Genomic DNA, 20553 nt, shown 5'->3' on the forward strand with positions numbered 1-20553 from the left:
TTCTAAACCACTTGACCTAATAAATCATTATAAAACACAAGTTACTAATTCAAAAATCTTTCTAAAACCAAATTTAACTCGTAAATACTAAATAATAAAATTTACAAACTTACGCGTCGGATTTGGTGGCCTTGAACCACTGTTTTTGTACTACTGAAAATCGGGCTGTTACACTTGGCACAAGCCTAAACACCATCAACAACACATGTTAGTGCATTCAAACATAATTCACATGAATTTAACATAAGGTAAGTCATTATACATGAACATACTTCATTTGAATTCATCATTTTCATTAACTTAAGCATACTTCCATTGAAACTTACCATTTTAACCCTTTTTCATAATTATATGATATAGTTCATCTGAACACTTACTGTTCCTTTCCTTTTCATGCCCGTTGAACCATTTAGAATATCATCAGATAGATACTCAAGAAAGCTCACATGAAGTGTGCTTAACATAAAACCATAACCTTTCATTTACATCATTGTTCACACGAGTTGTAGGTCAAAATGTAAGCTACACGATGCTGCTCAAATGAGCTTTGGAGTATCCGGAACAAATGTAGGACCTCATCCATCGGTAAGATATTCAAGATCAACACCCAAAACATGAAATCCCTAATGACATGTTATTTGTATCTTACAAATTCCTAAGGTTCGACTGAGACTTGATAACCATCATAACATCGTTGGATATTTATCATTCAATTACATAACAAATTTTTAACGTATAATTGAAATTATCATTAAAAATGGTACTTTTTCATATGAACTTACCTCAACGACAAGGGCATAGAAATGAGATCTACTAATCCGAGGCTTTAGCTTTTCCTCGATCTAGATTCGTACGTGGTCTATCTTGATCTAAATAGACAAATTCAATCCATTTAATACTTCTATTATTCAATTCAGCCCATATTTCGTATTTTTAAAAAATTATAATTTTGCCCCTAACATTTTAACTTTTCACAATTTAATCCTTAAACTCATAAATCGAAATCTAAGCATTTTCATCTTTTTTTTAAGCTAGCCAATTTCTCTAGGGACCTATATCAAACCATAAAAATAATCATTTTACAAATTTACCATGAATTTTTACCATTTTTACACATAAGTCCCTAAATGACATTTTCATCAAAAATCACTTTACAACACTTGTTTATTTAACAAGAACTCATAATCTTCCATTAAACATCAAGAATCATGTAAGAAAATTCATGGTAAAACCCTAAATATTTAACAATTTTACAAATTGATCCTCGGGCTAGCTAAGTTAAGCTACAACGATATCGAAAACATAAAAATCATTAAAAACGAGCTCAAGAATCACTTACATGCAATGGATGTTCTTATCCAAATCAATGAACCCTAAAATGAAATCCAATGGAAGAAGATGAATGCATAGGAAATGAAATTTTGTTTTATTTAATTTTAACCTTTATTTACCTAATTGCCAAAATAACCTGAAAAACTTTAATAATTTCAACAAAACATTGCCATGAATATCCACTAACTATAAGAATGGTCTAATTACCATATAATCCCATTCATTTTAAAGTTTCATAGCCTTTAGATCCATTTAACTAATAGAACTCTACTTTTGTACTTTTTATGGTTTAGTCCTTTTCATGTAATTAAGCATGCAAACGTTAAAATTTCTTAACGAAATTTAAATACAACCTTACTAAAATCACATATACATTAAAATAATAGTAAAATATTAATTTACTCATTAGATTTGTGGTCCCAAAACCATTGTTCCAATTTCACTCAAAACGGCTGTTACAACATACTTTACAACATCATGTCTAATATGTTCATTTTATTTCTCAAAAGTAATTTTTGACAACAATATTAAGGAATTAAATTCTAAACTCCTAAATATTTTTTTTATAACACTTTCTAGCAATGAAAAACTAGTCCTAAAATCATTGTAGGCACACTAACCTTGGCACCATGCAAACAAATATTTATGAAATTTATTAAAAAATTAAAAACACACACAAAGGAATTTAAGAAAAATAAAATTTGAAATAGATGAGATGTAGGGGAAGAAGGGTATCAAAGAGAGAGAATATTTGTATTTGAAATTTTGAACTAACATGCACATCTCTCTCATTTTCTCTCCTCTCATCAATCTAGTTTGAAAGGAGTTTATGTATTAGGATCAAAAATGATCATCTCTTCCATTTTATTTCCTCTTACATTTCTTTCTAACCAAGCACACTCAAATTTATTTTCTTTGCACACTTCAAATTTATTTTCTTTTCACTTTTCCACTCCATTCTCGCATCCCTCCACTTTTTCGACCAAGTAAGCATATCGAAGTGAAAGAAAAAGAAGGATTGGAAAAGGATTTTTCCTTTTCTTTTCATTAAGATATGTTATTTTGTTATTATTTAAAAAAAATAAACCAGTAAACTAAGTCGTCACGTAATGAGAAATTAATGAATTCGACCCTAAACACTCCTACCCCTCTTATATAATAATTCAGGGTGCACTTAAATTCCAACAGATGGTGAGTGCCATGTACAAGGAAGAGCCAAAGAATAACTGTGGGTTCATCAATCTATCTCCCTGCATATCTCAAAATCATTCAAATATGGCACACTAAAATTGTCAATTCTGTCAGCAATCCAAGGTTGCAGTTTGAACTTGGTTTTATTCCTATTATACAAAATCCACCACACAATAGTACACCACAATCTAACAGCTTCCAACTCCATCACATTGTACACGTTGGTGAAACATTAAAAAAAAAGTCCTCTCCAATTTTATAGACTTTACAATTGAACATATTTAGGTTTCATACCTTATGTGCCTCCTTGTAGTCTCTTAACATATGAATGATGGTCTTACAGGTCCTCCCACACAAACAACAAAAATCGTCAACAATTATGTGTCTCATCCTCAAGGTGCTACTCGTAGGCAAAATGGTGTATATTCTAGACATGTTAGTTTCTAATTCCATAAGCGACTCAGTGTAACACCTCATACTCAACTCAATCGTTGAGTCCGAGCTATGAGATGCTACGATCATTGATTTAATAAATTTAAAACATCATGGAACATATCATCATTTGAATACATAAATAATTAACATTTAAGTACATAATGTTGAGAAATGTGCCCATATTGTAGTAAACATGTAATTGTTTTCTATGTATTTAAACGATGAATAAATAAATAAAGTTAATTTCACGTTTCACTATTATGTCTTTTGTGTTTTTGTCTTTTACATGCATAGCGTGTAACACCCCATACCCGGCCCAGTAGCTAAACCCGAGCTATGGAACGCCAAATTAGCCACCTAAGTGACTCTCCATTTAAAACCAACCTATCCTCTAACACACCACAAGTTAAAACATTAAACATGCTTAAATTACTAATATGCAGCAGAATATCACATAAGTACTTTTTTCAAAACACTTAAATTAGCTTTTTGTAGGCGGTATTCTAAGATTAAGTAAACAGTTATCTCATTAGCCGTATGATACACAAATCATCATCAGGGTTCGCTCCTAGCATAGCTCGTACATTCTAAGTCCTCACAGAGTAAGTCTCTTTAAGTAGGATAGGTTTCGCGAACAACCCTTACGTATTTAGATACTATGAACATGTTTCGCAAGGTTTTTCCTATTCTGTATATAAAAAATTATTAAAGGTTCGCCGGTAGCAGTTCGCCAATTGTTAGGGTTCGTACATTGCACAGTTCGACAACCCTATCACTTTGCAGCAACCTTGGCAAACTCTATATAAGTTAGTCAGTTTTGATTATATCATGCTTTTGCTTATGATGAACACTCTATTTTAGATTAAATACTTAAGTATGAACTTGTAGATTAAGAAAACATCAAACCATACTTAGACTATATTTATATACTTGAAATTCAGGTTTGTATTTATATAGTTTTATCGGTTTGCAATAGGTATTTAAAAACATAAAAAATAAACTAAGTCCTAGAACGATCGGCAAAGTCAACATATAGAAATATAATATCTCTAAGCCCAAGCAGAATCCCATATTTCTTTTATGTTCAGAGTTCGCTTGTACCACCTTTCCAGTGTTTATGCTTCTTCTAGGTCACTCACCTTACTATTACACCCCGTGCGATCTAACTATTTGCAGTGTTTAGAAAGGAGTGTGCGAGCTTTTGTGAACTCAGTGAATATACAGGATAATCACATAACATGCACATAAACATAAGTTAAATAAGAGTTTTAAAAAATTTATTGTCCTACGAACTGGTTTGCCATATTTACATTGTAACACCCCTAACCCGTCTCCATCATCAGATTAGGGTTACGGAGTATTACGATACATATCAAAATAATTAGCATCATTAAACCATTCATTTATTAATTTAAATAACAACATTCCAATTTAAATTTCATTCATAGCATAATTACATTTACGGACCTTAAAACAAGCTTACGGAACCTTAAAAATAGTTTGGGAACAATCAATGACTAATTTGAATCAAAACAGAAAAATATGGAAAAACTTAAAAATTTTGGAAATAGGGTCACGAAATTCTCGCACTCTCCTAGGCGACTCGTGATTAAACAGGACTCCATTATAGGTGAAGATGCCGTAAGCTTCCCAGTAATTCATGGTGTACTAATGTGCCGCGCATTTAGAAGCTGAGATAGGGATCGGAGGTGAAGTGGGGTAGTTTCAGATTGTGGGGAAGGAGTGGATCCGTACATTTTGGACGATCCAGCTTGGTAGTACTTGATGTGGCTTCAACCCGTGGCGACGATGTGGGATCTAATGGCTTCCAACAAGCGGAGGGCTCTGGTGGCCACGACGTCAGCAGTGTAATCGAGGATTTCAAAAGAGATGGTGACGTGGGATTGTGCCACAAGATTGTAAACCTTGTCGGGTCGGATGGTGTCGAGCCAGAAACAAAGAAAAGAAGTGCCGAAGAGGTCAGCGTAATGGAGCTTCATCCGAGCCTTATGGGCATTGTGGAGGTCGATATAGATGTGGTTGATATGCTGCGTATTGAAGTTAAAAGAACAGTGAATCAAGCTGTGGACCTCGTATCCTTTGTTGAGGAGGAATTTGGTGAGATATGAACCATCTTGACCAGTGATGCCAGTGATCAACGTAATCTTACACTCAGGGATGACGTCACCATTAATGGCGGGAGATCCGGCCTTGTAACTTTCAATATTGGCTGCCATTGGAATGTGAAGGAAGGGTGAGAGTTTTGAGAGGAAAAATGAAGACGACAAGGGTTCTGTCAGTGATTTTATTTTATAAAGAGTGAGCAGAGTTTAGGAGGAGAGATAAAAAGGATAAAATGGTCAATTAATAAATTATAAATACCCTTGCCCTAATGAGGTCAAATATAAAATTTTTTATTTTACTAAGATAAAAATTTAGGAAAGTCACTGTATAGGGGTAGATAGCATTTCGATCTTTTTAATAAAAATGAGTAAATTAATCTTTATATACTTCAATATGTGCAAATTAGTTTTTTTTTCTTTTGGTTAAAATATATCCGTTAAGAATGTTAAATTTATGTTGAAAACTATTTTTTATGGGTAAATTATAAAAATGGTTACCCAACAATGCCTTTCCCTCTATTTTGGTCACTCAACTATTATTTTTTTTTATTTAGTAACTAAAATTTTTGAAATTAAATATAGTCAACTAATGTGAGTTTTTTTTATTGGTCTAGTAACAAAATTAGCCCGCTAATGTTTACACATTCTATCAAATTTTGACCCTTTATAACTCGGTTAACCCATGTGACATATTGAAATAAGAAAAAGTATATCCTCTTTCAAGTCACTTGCAATAATTTCTTTTACTATAATTTAGGATTCACAATGGACCAAACCAATTCATTTAGAACCTATTTGGAATACTTGGTTTCATTACTACCCGAACAAATAATGTTTTTAGTGCTTTTTTTTTTTGATCTTATTTTTTTTATGTTTTATCCCAACCTTTTTAGAGTTCTTTTGCAAATGACTTGAAAGAGGATACTCTTTCTTATTTGAATATCTCATATGGGTTAGCCGATGGATTATGAAGGGCTAAAAATGATCTTTTTTTTAAAATAATTTTAAAAGTTTTAGAGTTAGTTCCAAATTGACATATTTTGTAAATGTCGAGGGCCAAATTTATTGAAGTTTTTAGAATTAAAACTAAAATGATAAATTTTGTCAACATTGAGGGCTAAATTTGTTAATTTTTTTATATTTAGGATCAAATTGATAGAATGTGTAAATATTAGATGACTAATTTTATTACTATACCAATAAAAAAAGCCCACGTCAGCTCAAAGTGACTAAAACATTAAATTTTGAAAAGTTTAATAACTAAATCAAAAAATTAATAGTTGGGTGACCAAAATAAAACGAGAGGCATAATTGGTTAACTATTTTTATAGTTTACCCATAAAAAATGATTTTCAGCTTGGATTTAAAGTTCCACACCATCACTTAAGAGATAAAGTTTAACCGATGGGCTAATTTGGACGTTTTAAAATGTATAATGGCTATTTTTTTCAATAGAGGGCACAAAATACAGTTCGCCCCTAAGAAAAGGGGCTTCCTTGGTACTTTTACCTCCATCCAACACACTTGCTTTTAATTTAGTCATCCTAACATATTGAAATTGGAGAGGAAACTTGTTTTTACTAATTAATAGCTTCTTTTTTGTGTGTATGGAATATGAATTAGTTTTGTTGTTTATTTGTTATATAAATTAGTTACATGTTAAAAGGGAAAATGAAAGAGAAAAGCAAAACTAGTAGAATGTTGGGCAGGAGACCAGGATGAAAGGAAAGGATCGGCACATCACACAAATCATGAATGGTTCATTGTAGATGCTGGGGGTGCTTTATCTGGTCTTTCGATCAATGCCAATAAATCTGAGCCGGTGTCAAACCCTGCTGCCAAGCGTAATACCAATCATGTTTGGTTGCTGCACTTTTTTTCTCAATTAGATGCCCATAGTGAGGATGCTCGATGGTCAATATGGAAATATCTGAATGCAAAATTATTTCCCTATGCTGTTACTGTAGCAATACACTATGCTAACTGGATATTCCAAACATTCCCGAATCCGGATCAAACCATGTCTACTACTTCTCAAGCACAGCATCTGGACTTTAATTATTTCTCCTTTTACCGATAGCAGTTTGCATCTTTCAGGGGGAGCATCTATAGCTCATGATGTGAATGGGAATCAAATGATAATATTACGAACCTCGAACGGAGATACAAAGTTGCATTGTCGATTACTTCTATGTGCTAAGTATGGCTCGGCTGTATTTGCAAAAGTATGGATACAAAGTGGAGGGCAATACTACAGAACCAAAAATCAGTAAATTGGAAGCTACATTCACAGTTTACACAAAGGAGGTTGCAAGCAGATAATAGAAAACAGGTTATAGATATTCAAAAGATACTACTTGATGAATACATGAATCAATTGGATTAAATCCTAAATTCATTCATCATTTGCTTCCACATCTATGGCTCGTAATTATTAAAACATACAATCGGATGAGAGATAAATTATAACCAAAACCTTTTATTATAAACAAGCAAATAATCTCAAATCACAACCAAAATGGTTCGGAAATTAAATGCCCTCACCAAACAACTTATACCAAGCATTTAAAATGTCATTGCCAAGTGTAAATTATCACTCAAATTGACCATAGGCAGTATCGACATTAATTTCAGAACATTCTTGAATACAGTTATCCAACACACCGAACTAATTGCCAACATATCCAGGTATTATCACCAATAATCAACCTGTTCTCATAATGATGTGAACTCCGCTATCAGTATCCACGATGTCACTTATCTCACCAATATTAAGGCTATATGTTGCATCCTCAAATGGCTTTTGCATCTGGCCTCGACCAAAAGGACCTGCAAAAAGAGTTTGCATAAGGCTTTGTTTGGATTATGGCTTGTAATGCTAGTACAAAAAAAAAACACAAGATCATGGTTAATGAACAATAATCAGAACTGGGGCAAGTTAATTGGTGGGATATGCATAAAGAAAATTATAATTCTATTAGCTGGAAAAGAAAAGAAAAAAATATTACAATAGCAAAATATCAATAAATTGGCAGTACGGAAGAATCAGGGCCTGTTCCTTATGGTTGTTCAATTTTCAACTGGACTATGGAACAGTGTCATCCTTGTGATACATGGATCAATGACTATTGCTATCTTATTAAGGTAAGGCGGGCTATAGAAATTAGAGACCGATTTTAGATAGGGAAACCACTGAGCAAATCTTGCCCAAGTGAAAGATACTGGGGTTATTCATCTTCAAAGTTCTCCTGCAAGTTTGATGTCCTTGCTGCAAGCTGACACTTGCGGCCAAGGTGCCATCAAATAATATAAAAGGAAAATAGTTGCAAAATGTCCTTGCATTCAGTTATAGGTCAGGTTCCTAAGTGGAACAACTAGCTCGCCTTAGAACCTTAGGGTGAACTCCTAAAGTTAAAACTCCATATGTATATGCATAAATATAGATATTATATAGATTTCCATCTTTATTTTATTTTCAGAGACAGAAGATACAGAAAAACACAACAAAAGGGCTTTAACCTAATGTGAAAATTGCTGCAATATTATCACCCTTGAGAAGGAATATGAAGCAGATAATAGATCAAAAAGAATATATATATATGTAAGGGGCTTCTGGCGAATTCTAAGCTTCTAAAATTCCAAAATCTTAATTTCCAAAACAGATCAGTTCCGCAAAATGCTAAAAAAAACAATCAGATAATTTGATTTGCCAGGTTAAACTGACATGCATAGCAAAACACAGCCATTGAAACCGATAAGACTTTAAGCCTTCAAAGCAACACACTTATTACACAGAAGCAAACCTATCAACAGAACTAGTGTTATTAACATATTTGATATCTCTTAAGATGACGAATGATTTAGCAGAAGCATGTTGAATAAATCAAGTAGATAATTACATCACCGATTGATTGTAGGGAATCCCAAAATTCTAATATCTTTAAGACTGCGGTTCAGAACTCTGTTTAACGTATTTCAAACCCTAGTAGTGTTATCCCTAACTATATGACTCGATTGTGATTATATTTTCACTCGTTGTGTTAACTCATAGCTTTTCCATTTCCTCCCATAACTCAGCTTCTGAAAAGTTACTAAGCAACCAAAAGCAAGTAAAATCTAATAAATAACAACTAGGGCTCCAAATCAGAGCAATCTATTCTCATATCTAAAACTAAATCAGCGAAATCTTCCAAAAGCTTCCAAAAGCAATCAAGTGAAAAAAAAACCTACCAAGGTCCCCGCCGCGTTTAGCGGAGCTGCAATCGGAGTGGCGAGAGGCAACCTCACCGAACTTAGCGTTGCCAGAAGTGATGTCGTCACGGAGGGCTTTGAGCTGTGAGACGGCGGCATCTCGGGTAGTGTTGGAGATTACGCGACCTTCAGGATCCTTCCAAGAGGCCTTACGGCGGGAGCCTTGGTGCTTGATGAGGATGTGAGAAGCCCTCACTTGATTGGCGGGCGATGAAGAAGACATCTTGCTCTTCTTTTTGTGGTGGTGGTGGTGGTGGTGGTGATTGGTGGAGGAAGTGGGAGCTTTATCTTTATGTTTTTCGCCCTCCTTCGCCGCCGTTCGATCTGCGGATGAGATCGAAGATTTCTTCCTCTTACGATCCGAATCTATGTTCGCGGATTTTGAGAAACCACTATAGAAGCAAATAAATGATAGAAATAGAAATAAAATGAAACAGAAAATATCGTAGAGAAAGTGAAGCCGCGGGGGTGCTCTCAAGTTTTTTATACAAACACAAAACTCTTTTTATCCTCTCATGTGGCCTACTTTCTTTCATTGTAACATCAATTAAATTCACCTAAATTATTCCTATTTCTATTTTTCTTTTCATCAACTATTCATCTTCTCTTAATCAAGTAATGAAAATTAATAAATTTATCTAAATTTTAGAAAATTAATTCTCAATATTTACACATGTAATTCTAATTTTAAAGAAAGAATATTGTTCGCCACAATTATATTGTGTAATTTAAAAATTAAAAAATGCACATTGTTCCACTACAAATATGGTATCATAAGAATATCTATCCACAGTTTAATTATATTGAGGTGAATGGATAATAATTTTGTTAATTTTTTATCTAAAAGAAATCTCCGTAATAAAAAAAGTTTATTATATGCATAATATTATAACATGCATAATTATTATTGACAAACATTTATACATATAACAATTATGAAAGAAGAAAAGAAAAAAGAATAGATAGATGAAATACAAATACACGAGTGAGAAAAGTTTTATTAATGGATTGAAACAATACATTTTGCTTTAACTAGTAATAAAATTATTCAACTAATTCTATGTAACTAAAGCATTGTCCTCGTTTGAAAGGGCTTTCTCAAATAAAAAATAATGTGACATTGAGTTTAACCACTACTTTAAAAACATTGGAATGAAATGGGTTTTTTTTTTATAGTCACAAATGAGTGATAATGTCCATGATAAAGGGTGTATAAATGTGTGATATTATAGTCAAATGATTGGATAGTTGATGTCATCTAAAATGACATGGTATAAAAATATATGAAACACCCTTAATTTGTTGAGAAAAAATGAAGTTATTTGAGTATGCATGCATAATAAAATTTTAAATTCATATATTGATCATAATAAGAAGCTAGGAAAAAGTAGCAAAAATATCATCTTGTTGCAATAAAGATTTGCATCTTATTTACAACAACTTACTTGGTGAAAAAGACAAATTATGTATGGTTTCATACATTTGGTGATTGAGAAACTAACTTCTAGGATATCAAGAAATAAATTGAGAAACTAACTTCTAGGATATCAAGAAATAAATAAATTAGACAAATATGAAATTGTTATGGTAATAAAAGATAAAGTGATCACTATAAATTGATAATTGTACAAAGGATATCTTTTGTAGCAATTTTTTTTAGAAAGAATGAGTAATTTAATATGCTAAGAGTTTTGGTGTAACACCCATAACCCGTACCAGTCGTCAGATTAAGGTTACGGCATATTACCCTACAATCCATAACAATCAATAACATATAGCATCAAGTTGCCTATTTAATTAACAGAATTTCATAATAATACAAATCGGAGTAATACGTACATTTATAGGCCTTAAAACGAGCCTACAAGGCCTTAAACTTAGTTTAGGAACAATTAGGGACCAAATCGAAACAAATCAGAAAGTTAAAGGAAAAATTGAAAATTTTCAAAACAAAGGTCATGACGTATGGCACGGCTGTATGACCATGCCGTATGACATGGCCCAGACTATGATGGCCAACCGTGTGGCAGATCGTGTACCTTTCGAAATAATTTCACACAGCAATGCAGCATTCGAAATACCCTCACATGGCCGTGTCACAGGCCGTGTGCTAGACCGTGTTCAATTCGATGTTGGGTCACACAGCCATGTCGCAAGCTGTGTGCTAGTCAGTATAGAAACTACACCTAACAAGTTCAGGATACACGCCCATGTGGGTTGCCCGTGTGTGGCACACGGCAGTGCGACAGCTCGTGTCTCAGGCCATGTGTACTAAAAAATGACCAAAATCCTGCTATCTCATTTTTTTTGCAATTGCATAAGAACCCAGACCTAGTCATACCAATCCAACACACATCGAGAAACATTTCATATATTCATTTACCCTATTACATGCCATATAAGCTAGGATGCTTACAAAATCTACCATAAAGAGTCCTCGGCATAGTGTGATTCTTCAAGTTCAACCGATCTCCCAACTACAAAATGCAATCTATAAAACAAACGCAAAAATAGGAGTAAGCTTACTTGAAGCTTAGTAAGTTCGTTAAATCAAACGATAATCTTACTAAATTTAAACATAACAGATCAAATTATACGATTAAATAACTAAGTTCATGTTAATCACAGCTCACAGCAAGTGAGTATTGTACAATACATTAGTTTAATTCATATTCCAAGTCATCGTTTAGTAAGATCTCAAGTCAACAATATCCAATACGAATCATTACACAGGCACGAAGCCTGCTAGGCATCAAGCCTGATAAACATCGGCATAAAGCCTGCTAGGCTCAAAGCTCAATGAGTCACTGGCACGAAGCCTATTAGGGTTAAGGCCCGATACAATACATCGGCATAAAGCTTACTAAGCCCAAGACCCGATATAATACACCGCCATAACAACTCAATTCTATTATATATTCTCGGCAATCAACATTCAACTTTATAATACTAAAGTTAAAAGAGTAAATCCAATAAATAAAGAATAAAATATAACCATATATATAATAAAAACATCGAACTTACAAAACCAATTTGCACTAACGGCTCATCTATAGGGACTATCCATCTATAGGACATCCAAGACTAACACCTGAAACTGTATAACCCCTAATGACTTGTCCTTTGTGTTCCAAGTATTTACGAGGTTCATATTGGTTATATACCATGCCCATTTCAATTAACTTTCTTTACATTATACCATTATGAACACACATCCATATAGTTCTTATTTATCAGACATAATACCAAATTAACTAATAATACAATTTAGTCCAATTTATTAATTGCCATATATCAATCAATTTAATTCATTCGTAACATAAATAATAACTATCATATCATATAATCATTTAAGCATTTCTTTGTCACATGAATTCGATTATATTCTTTCCTCACTTTCAATCATGACGATCAATTATAATTTCATTTCAGTTTGATTCAATTCCATAATTTAATATTTATTATGCAAGCAAACTTAAATACAATATATTTAAATTATTCAATAGTTCACAGAACAACAACTAAATCAATTACTTTATTGTGCGAACTTACAGGACTGATTTGCAGTAACAGTTCAGAGTATCTCAATCAGTGATCGACGTTATATCAATTCATTATTTCCATTTCCATTTACACAGATCAATATAATCCAACATTATGTAATTAAGTTCATATAATATCTTTAAAAATGTACTAAAATTAAGCTGAACGAACTTAGCAGACTAACTGCAGCAATATTGAAAGTTCAGGGACTATTTAGTAATTTTCTCTTTTCCTCGATTATTAGCTCATCCTTGATATAAATAATAATTTCATTCAATTATCAATTTCCAGAAACATAATTAAATATTTTATGCAATTAAGTCCTTTTTGACATTTTTATAAAATTACCCTTGACATTTTATTTTATGCAATTTAGTCCCTAAGCTCAAAACTTGCAATTTAACCAATTTTAATCAAATTTAAGTTCAACCCAACTATATACTACCCTATTTCAGCACATACATGTTGTTATTTCACATCAAGTCCTTATAATTTAATCACTTTAACATTTTAGTCATTTAACCTTTAAAATTACTAAAAATTACATTATCAAATAGTTTTATTTAACAACCAAACTCAATGATCTATCACAAAATTCCAAGAATGTTCATAACTCATCAATGGAATAATCCAAAACATTTGACAATATTACAAATTAGTCCTCAAGTTAGTTAAATCAAGCTAAAACGAGCTCAGAAATATAAAATATACTAAAAACAGGCAATATTTACTTATCAAATGAGGAACCCTAAGCTTGGCCGAAAGCTCACCCCTCTCCTCCCATGGTGATTCGCTTTTTGAAAGAAGAAAATTAAAAAGATGATAGTTATTTTAGCTTTAATTTTGTTTACATTATGTTTAATTATCAAATTACCATCTTACCCTTTTAATTTCCATTCAATTTTAACAATTTCAAGCCCATTACAGTCCACAATCATCACCTATGACATATTTACCATTCAAGAAGGGTTTAATTGCACAATTGGTCCTTCTATTATTTTAATTTATTAGTTAATTAAACTTTATTTCAATTTAACCCTAAACTAATTAGGACTAAATGAATAAATAACCTAAAATTTAGTGGGTTAACCATATCCACCACCACTTGGACTTTTTTACCATGGTTAAATTATCATTTTGGTCCATTTACTATTTTAAATCTATAGCAATTAACTTTTACCCTTTTACAATTTAATCCTTTTACCGTAATTAAGCAATAAATCATGAAAATTACCGGTCCAAACTTCAATTTACATGTAATACGACTCTATAAATATTTAATAAAAATATTTACTGCCTTAAATTACAAAAACGAGGCCCTAATACCTCGTTTTCAATAACCACTTGACTTTTGAATCGAGCCACTTATACTAACTTTCAATTTAGTTAGTTAAAATTCCTTAAATCAAAATTCAACATAAAAATTATTATTGACTCATATAATTTAAATACTAATTACTCGAACTCACTAGTCGAATTTGTGGTCCTGAAACCACCGTTTTCGACACTATTGAAAAACAAACTATTATATAAAGTTTTCACCATGATCTAGAAAATTAACATATCTATGTTTAAGCATTATAGTTACAAGAACACTCTTGATAGGATCTACCTATGTGAGTGAAAGTATGACCGTTTCTAAGAGCTTAAGGGATTGGCTCAACAGCACTTGTGAAAAAGGGTTATAGACACATGGCCATAATAGTATCCCCAGATGTTTTACATTGACTACTGATGAAATCCTTATGTGAAATGTGTTTGGTTAATCAAATGGAACAACCAATCTAAAGTATAGTCTACCATGCAAATTCAATTAACTTTACTAACTAAATGTTTAATCGTAAGACATTTTCATTTATGCAATTGATTTTTAATATTCTCAAAATTTAAAATATTTTGAAAATGTTGGATTGTTGGAACATTTTCAAAATATATAATATGTTCTAATAGTTGCAAATGAAAAGTTATAAGTAAACAATAGTTATATTACTTGGTTATTAATCAAGAGTTGTCACTTTTCATGGTGATAAGTTATGTATTTTAAACACCAAAGATAATGTCACTTGATTAAATAGTTATATATCTATGAAGAGTCATGAGAAGTTCTATAAATAGGAGTAGAATTTCATTTGCATGGCATACCAAAAAATATTTAGAAAATAAGTTCTTTGTGTTCTCCCTCCACATACTAACATTCCTAAATTATTTTATAGAGAATTATTGAAGAAATTCTTTATAGAATTTGATATCCTTACTATACTTCACTCAATGCTTACTGGATTGTTTTTGTGAATGCAAAACACATATGTCACTAAGCTTCATTGTATCCTCGAGGTTTATTTGCTTGTAACTCTTGTGCACCAAAATATAAAAGGGTGAATAGAACCTTAAAGCCTGTTGGATCTGTAGTCCTAAATGTAATATTTTTGTCTATGTACACTTGTAACTTTTTCGAACAGAGTGGTTAATAAAATTATTCATGAATTACTTTAATACATTTTTATATATTTTCCTCACGTGGTTTTTGCATATAAAGCAAAATAGAAGCAAATATCAGTTCACTAGATATCTAATGTTTAAACTAATATTAAGTGGTATTACGTAGTCGAATCGTAATATGGAAATACAATTTATATTAGTAGACGAACCTAAACATGCCCTTAGTGTAATCGAAAATAAGCAAACCAATTAAAAGACTAATATGTCATTTATCAAGTCTAATTAGAAAGATATTTTGTCTAGGGTATCAGAGCAAATGACTCTTAGAAGAAAGAGACATATATGTGATTGACTAGACTGATAGTACATTAGACTAAACCTAAGAAGAATATATCATGAATCTGTTTATGGATTTATTCACTTATGACGTTCAAAGTGTAGCATAGCTTAATCTTAAGTGGATGATAGATTATGTATGCGTGACTCGTATACTTTGATATAAGTAAAAGCCTGAGTTCAAATAGAGAAGGAACTGAAAGCTGATGCATTAGGCATACGACTTCTGCAGTATGTAGCATCATTCATAATAATAAAATTCATATCCCGAGATATGGGTAAATGATGTTCTTTCATTAGCATTACAAGATGATGAAAAGTAAACATGGTCACGAGTCGTTCATCTTTATGATGAATGATTTGATTATTATTATTTGATAATAATTGATTTATCATGAAAGAAGATGTAATGGTTACTGTAACGCCCCCGTACCCGATACCATCGCCGGAGTCGAGCACGAGGTGTTAACTGACTTAATTCATTAATTAAACAGCTCAAATAATTTATTTTTAAAATTTCCAGACAAGCTGGCTAACTGCATCACAGTCACTTAAAAATTCATATCTCGAGTTCCGAAATTCAAAATTAAGATCCGTAAATTTTTCCTGAAACTAGACTTATATATCTATCTACTAAATTTTTCTAGAATTTTTGGTTGAGCCATTTAGTGCAGTTTATTAGTTAAAGTCTCCCCTATTTTAGGGTTTGGCTACTCTGACCCCTGTGCACTACGAATCAAATTTCTTTTTGTACAGAAATCCAATGATATGTCGTTTGTTTCACTTAAAAATAGACTCAATAAAGAATCCATACATATAAATTGTGAGTCCTAATTATTTTTACACAAATTATGTTGAATTTCTAAAGTCAGAATAGGGAATCCAGAAATTGCTCTGACCCTGTTTCACCAAAACATAAATATCTCATAAAATACAACTCTTTTACCTATTTTTTTCTTCCACATGAAAATAGATTCATTAAGATTCAATTCCATATTTTACTCATCATCTAATTCTATCTCTAATATTTTTAGTGATTTTTCAAACTCACGTCATTGTTGCTGTGTGATTCTGTTTTATAGCCAATTTCACCATTTTATGGATTTCCATAGATTAGTTAGCACATAAAGCATACGTGTTATCAAATATAATCTCGATTATCCACTCCAATAGCTAATAATTCTCAAACATTTCCATTCCATCCATGAGCTATATCATAAGATTATATACACAAGGATTATAATGCTATACATGCCATATTCCCAAAATATGCAATCCACCATACCGAGATGGTCCATTGATAGTGTGAGCGTGCCTCCGACCATCCTGATATCCAAACCGGCTTGTCAAAACTACAAGGAATGGAAGGGAAGGAGTAAGCATAAATGCTTAGTAAGTTCACATGCAAATAACAAAGAACTTAACAAAGCAATTATACCAACCAACATTAGCATAATATCACCAAAACATATATATCACATTTCTATTCATCATTCATCGTCTTACTACATTATTGTTGTCGTATCAAGTCTCAACCCGAGGGTTAAGTACATACTTGTCCGAAGTGCCCATTCCACAACACTTACCAATACATCACTTGCATCTTGAGTATTCTTCCATTTCACTAGAATTTTACCCGTTGAACACATTGAAATATAACTTGGATACATGGAAAGTTTGCACATAAGTGCCACATATGTAGCCAAGCTACCATGTAACCCGCCCATAAGCGAACTCGGATTCAACTCAACGAGCTCGGGCGTTCGCATCCATAAGTGAACTCGAACTCAACTCAACGAGTTCAGATGCCTAGTTACATCTCACGAACTCAGACTCAACTCAACGAGTTCGGAACTCAACCATCCTAGTGACATGTCACTTGTACCCTAACCTATTCCCAAGGTTCAAACGGGATTCTTTTCAATTTTACATTTTGATCACCTTCTTCGAAATGTAAAAACCGATACTTGCTAACATCTCATACTTATCAAGTTGTTCACATAATTTGCATATTACCAAATAATAATTCACAAAGCACAATATTTCATGATAATAAATATCATATCATAAATATCATTAAATCACTTAAAATAAAATTATGTTACCTTATTTACACATGAACTTACCTCGTATGCGGAAATGGTCATTTTTACCATTTTGTCCACAACTTGGTATTTTACCGATTTTAGCCCGAATTTCAATTTTCCTTACTCTATCATTTCAAATATAGTCTAATTAGGACTCATATTATTCAAATCAACCCAAAATCATATTTTTTAAAAATTACAATTTTGCCCCTAAACTTTCACATATTTACACTTTTTCCCCAAATCTCGTAAATTAAACTTCATCCTATTTTCTTATGTTGATATGCTGATCATTTTTCCCTTCTACAGCAACATCCAATTCTCACTCTAACATGTACTTATGAACATTAGGTATTTTTACCGATTATGTCATTTTAGTCGTTTTTACGTAAAATCACGTAGCAAAAGTTGTTTAACACAATCTCAAGCTTCATATTCTACCATAAAACATCAAAATTTATGCATATCATTCATGGGTAAATTTTTAAATATAAACCCTAGCTCAAAATATTGGTAGAAACAGGTAAACCGAGCTACGAGGATTTCAAAAATGTAAAGAACATTAAAAACGAGCATAGAAATCACTTACAATTAAGGCTTAAAAGTGTTGAAACCCTAGCTATGGTGGAGAGAAAAATTTGGCAGCAACTTATGGAGAAGATGATCATTTTTGTGTTATTTTTCCCATTTTATTTAATTTAATATCAAAATGACCAAAATGCCCTTCCTTATTAAACTTTCAAAAATTCCATCCATGTCCAATTTTTTTCCATAAGCTTAGAAATTGGTCAAATTGTTATTTAAGACCTCCTAATTAATATTTCAAAGCAATTTCATACTAGAAACTTCTAGAATGCAAATTTTGTAACTTATTCAATTTAGTCCCTAACTTCAAATTAAGCACTTTATGCATAGAATTTCTTCACAAAATTTTCACACAATCATGCAATCATATCATAAACCTCAAAATAATCATAAAATAATTATTTCTATCTCGGATTTGTGGTCCCGAAACCACTATTCTGATTAGGCCCTAGTTCAGGATATCATAGTTACAATGAGATAAAATAGGATCATATTGGGAGAACAGATTTATCCCAAATGGATTAAGGATATAATATAAGGATAACACACTTATGAAAAGGTCATTGGACGAACACTGATCGAGTTGTTTTCGTAACGGTATTTCATTAGGGAGAGTCCAATCACGATACTATAGTGGAATGACTTCGTGACTAAATGAGTTTATAACTAATAGGGGAAAAGCTAAAACTTAAATATAAATCATTTGAGCCCTAATTATATATGTCTAATCAGTCTCTCCGCTAGCTCGTTGAAACTAAAAATTAATTGCATGTTGAATCAAATGAACATAAATAGATATAAATGGTAAAATTAAAGAAATGGAAAACATTCAGAAATGAATGTGATTTTTTCTAAATTGAAATGACCTGAAAAATTAATTTATAATTTGTCAAATTATTAATTAATTAATTTAAGTTTGAAAATGAATTAAATTAATTGGTCATAGTGAATCCATTGAATGTAGAAATATTAAATATATTTTCTCATAAATTCTTTTACGATAAAGTTGCAATGATTTTAACAAAATTAGAATCGGGTTGAAAAAATCATTTAATTGAGAAATTCATTTATTTAAATTAATTTATGATGTTTATTTTGGGAAATAGAAAAACAAGTATTGGGTTAGATTGAATTATAAAGCACAATGTTGGAAGTCCAAAAATTACTTATAATTGGACCCGATACGGGAAAGGCTTGAAAGACCCTCATGCTAAATACATGGGACAACAAACCCTAGTACATTTAACTAGGGTTGTCGCCCCTCTCTCGTCTAGTTAGACAAGGATTTTGTTTTTCTATTGAAATAGATTTCTACTAATTTAACAAAGGTTTCACTTTTTCTCCATATAAATAGATGCACTAGTAGGGCTAAAAATACGACTTTGGGATATTGTTATTCTGCCAGAAAATAGTGAGAATTTATTTTCTAAAGTATAAATTCTATTTTCCGTAATAACAATTCTATCAATTTTTATTAAAGAGAGATTTGTTTTCCTACTGAAAGTAAAGTAAATAATTTATGGTACCGTGTTTGATTCGAATTCATTTGAGCACACGCTCGAAGTAGTTCGTGGTATGAAAATACTAGAGAAAATCATTGGTTTGAAATTCGAGAACGACAAGGATCTGTCCAGCCGAAAACATAGGTGCGATTTTGATAAAGGGTTTATTGCTATAAATATTATACACTGGTTCAGTTTTTAAAATTTTAATTTTCTGCTGTGCAAGAAAATCATTTTCAAACCAGATTATTTTCAACAGTGCCTTGAAGCGTTTGGTTTATTTCTAAATAGTTTATTTTCATCTCCACACACTAACATTATATGCTATTACACAAGCTACTTATTCCAAGCTTTAGTTCAATAAGCTTGTCATATTTGTGTTACATTCTTAAGATATCCAGGACCTCCTTAGGCTAAATACGTTCACCTAATTCAATCTTTTTATTTTATCTCATGGTCACTATTGTATCTTTTGTAATGAAAATTATTATTACTTATACCAGTAATGATAAAATCATTTGTCCCAAACAAATGTCCAATATCCATATTTTATTTTCATAATCCATACAATACCAACGAGAGAATACCATTTGCTCTTTTTATCAAGCTACAACTCCACTATTGTAAGTGAAGCAAACATCGTGCATAAATCATGTACCCAACATACCAACTTTTAACTCACTTCCTTGAGAGCATAGTTTTTCAATATATTCAAGTACATGAGTCATG

At 31.9% G+C, this 20553-nt stretch overlaps 2 protein-coding genes across 2 annotated transcripts; both read right to left on the reverse strand.

The window, feature by feature from the left end:
• Positions 1-4341: 4341 nt before the first annotated feature.
• LOC107896142 (GDP-mannose 4,6 dehydratase 2) lies at positions 4342-5401 on the reverse strand. Its single transcript, XM_016821268.2, has one exon. The coding sequence runs from the start codon at positions 5193-5195 to the stop codon at positions 4752-4754; it is 444 nt and encodes a 147-aa protein (XP_016676757.1). The 5' UTR covers positions 5196-5401; the 3' UTR covers positions 4342-4751.
• Positions 5402-7540: 2139 nt separating this feature from the next.
• On the reverse strand, positions 7541-9902 carry LOC107897606 (peptidyl-prolyl cis-trans isomerase Pin1). The gene is made up of 2 exons (XM_016823105.2): positions 9312-9902; positions 7541-7910 (listed from the first exon to the last, which is right to left on the reverse strand). Exons 1-2 carry the CDS (start codon positions 9553-9555, stop codon positions 7786-7788), a joined length of 369 nt encoding a protein of 122 aa, XP_016678594.1. The 5' UTR covers positions 9556-9902; the 3' UTR covers positions 7541-7785.
• Positions 9903-20553: the final 10651 nt, after the last annotated feature.

The sequence above is a fragment of the Gossypium hirsutum genome, chromosome A10, assembly GCF_007990345.1.
Source record: "Gossypium hirsutum isolate 1008001.06 chromosome A10, Gossypium_hirsutum_v2.1, whole genome shotgun sequence".
NCBI classification, from domain to species: domain Eukaryota; kingdom Viridiplantae; phylum Streptophyta; class Magnoliopsida; order Malvales; family Malvaceae; genus Gossypium; species Gossypium hirsutum.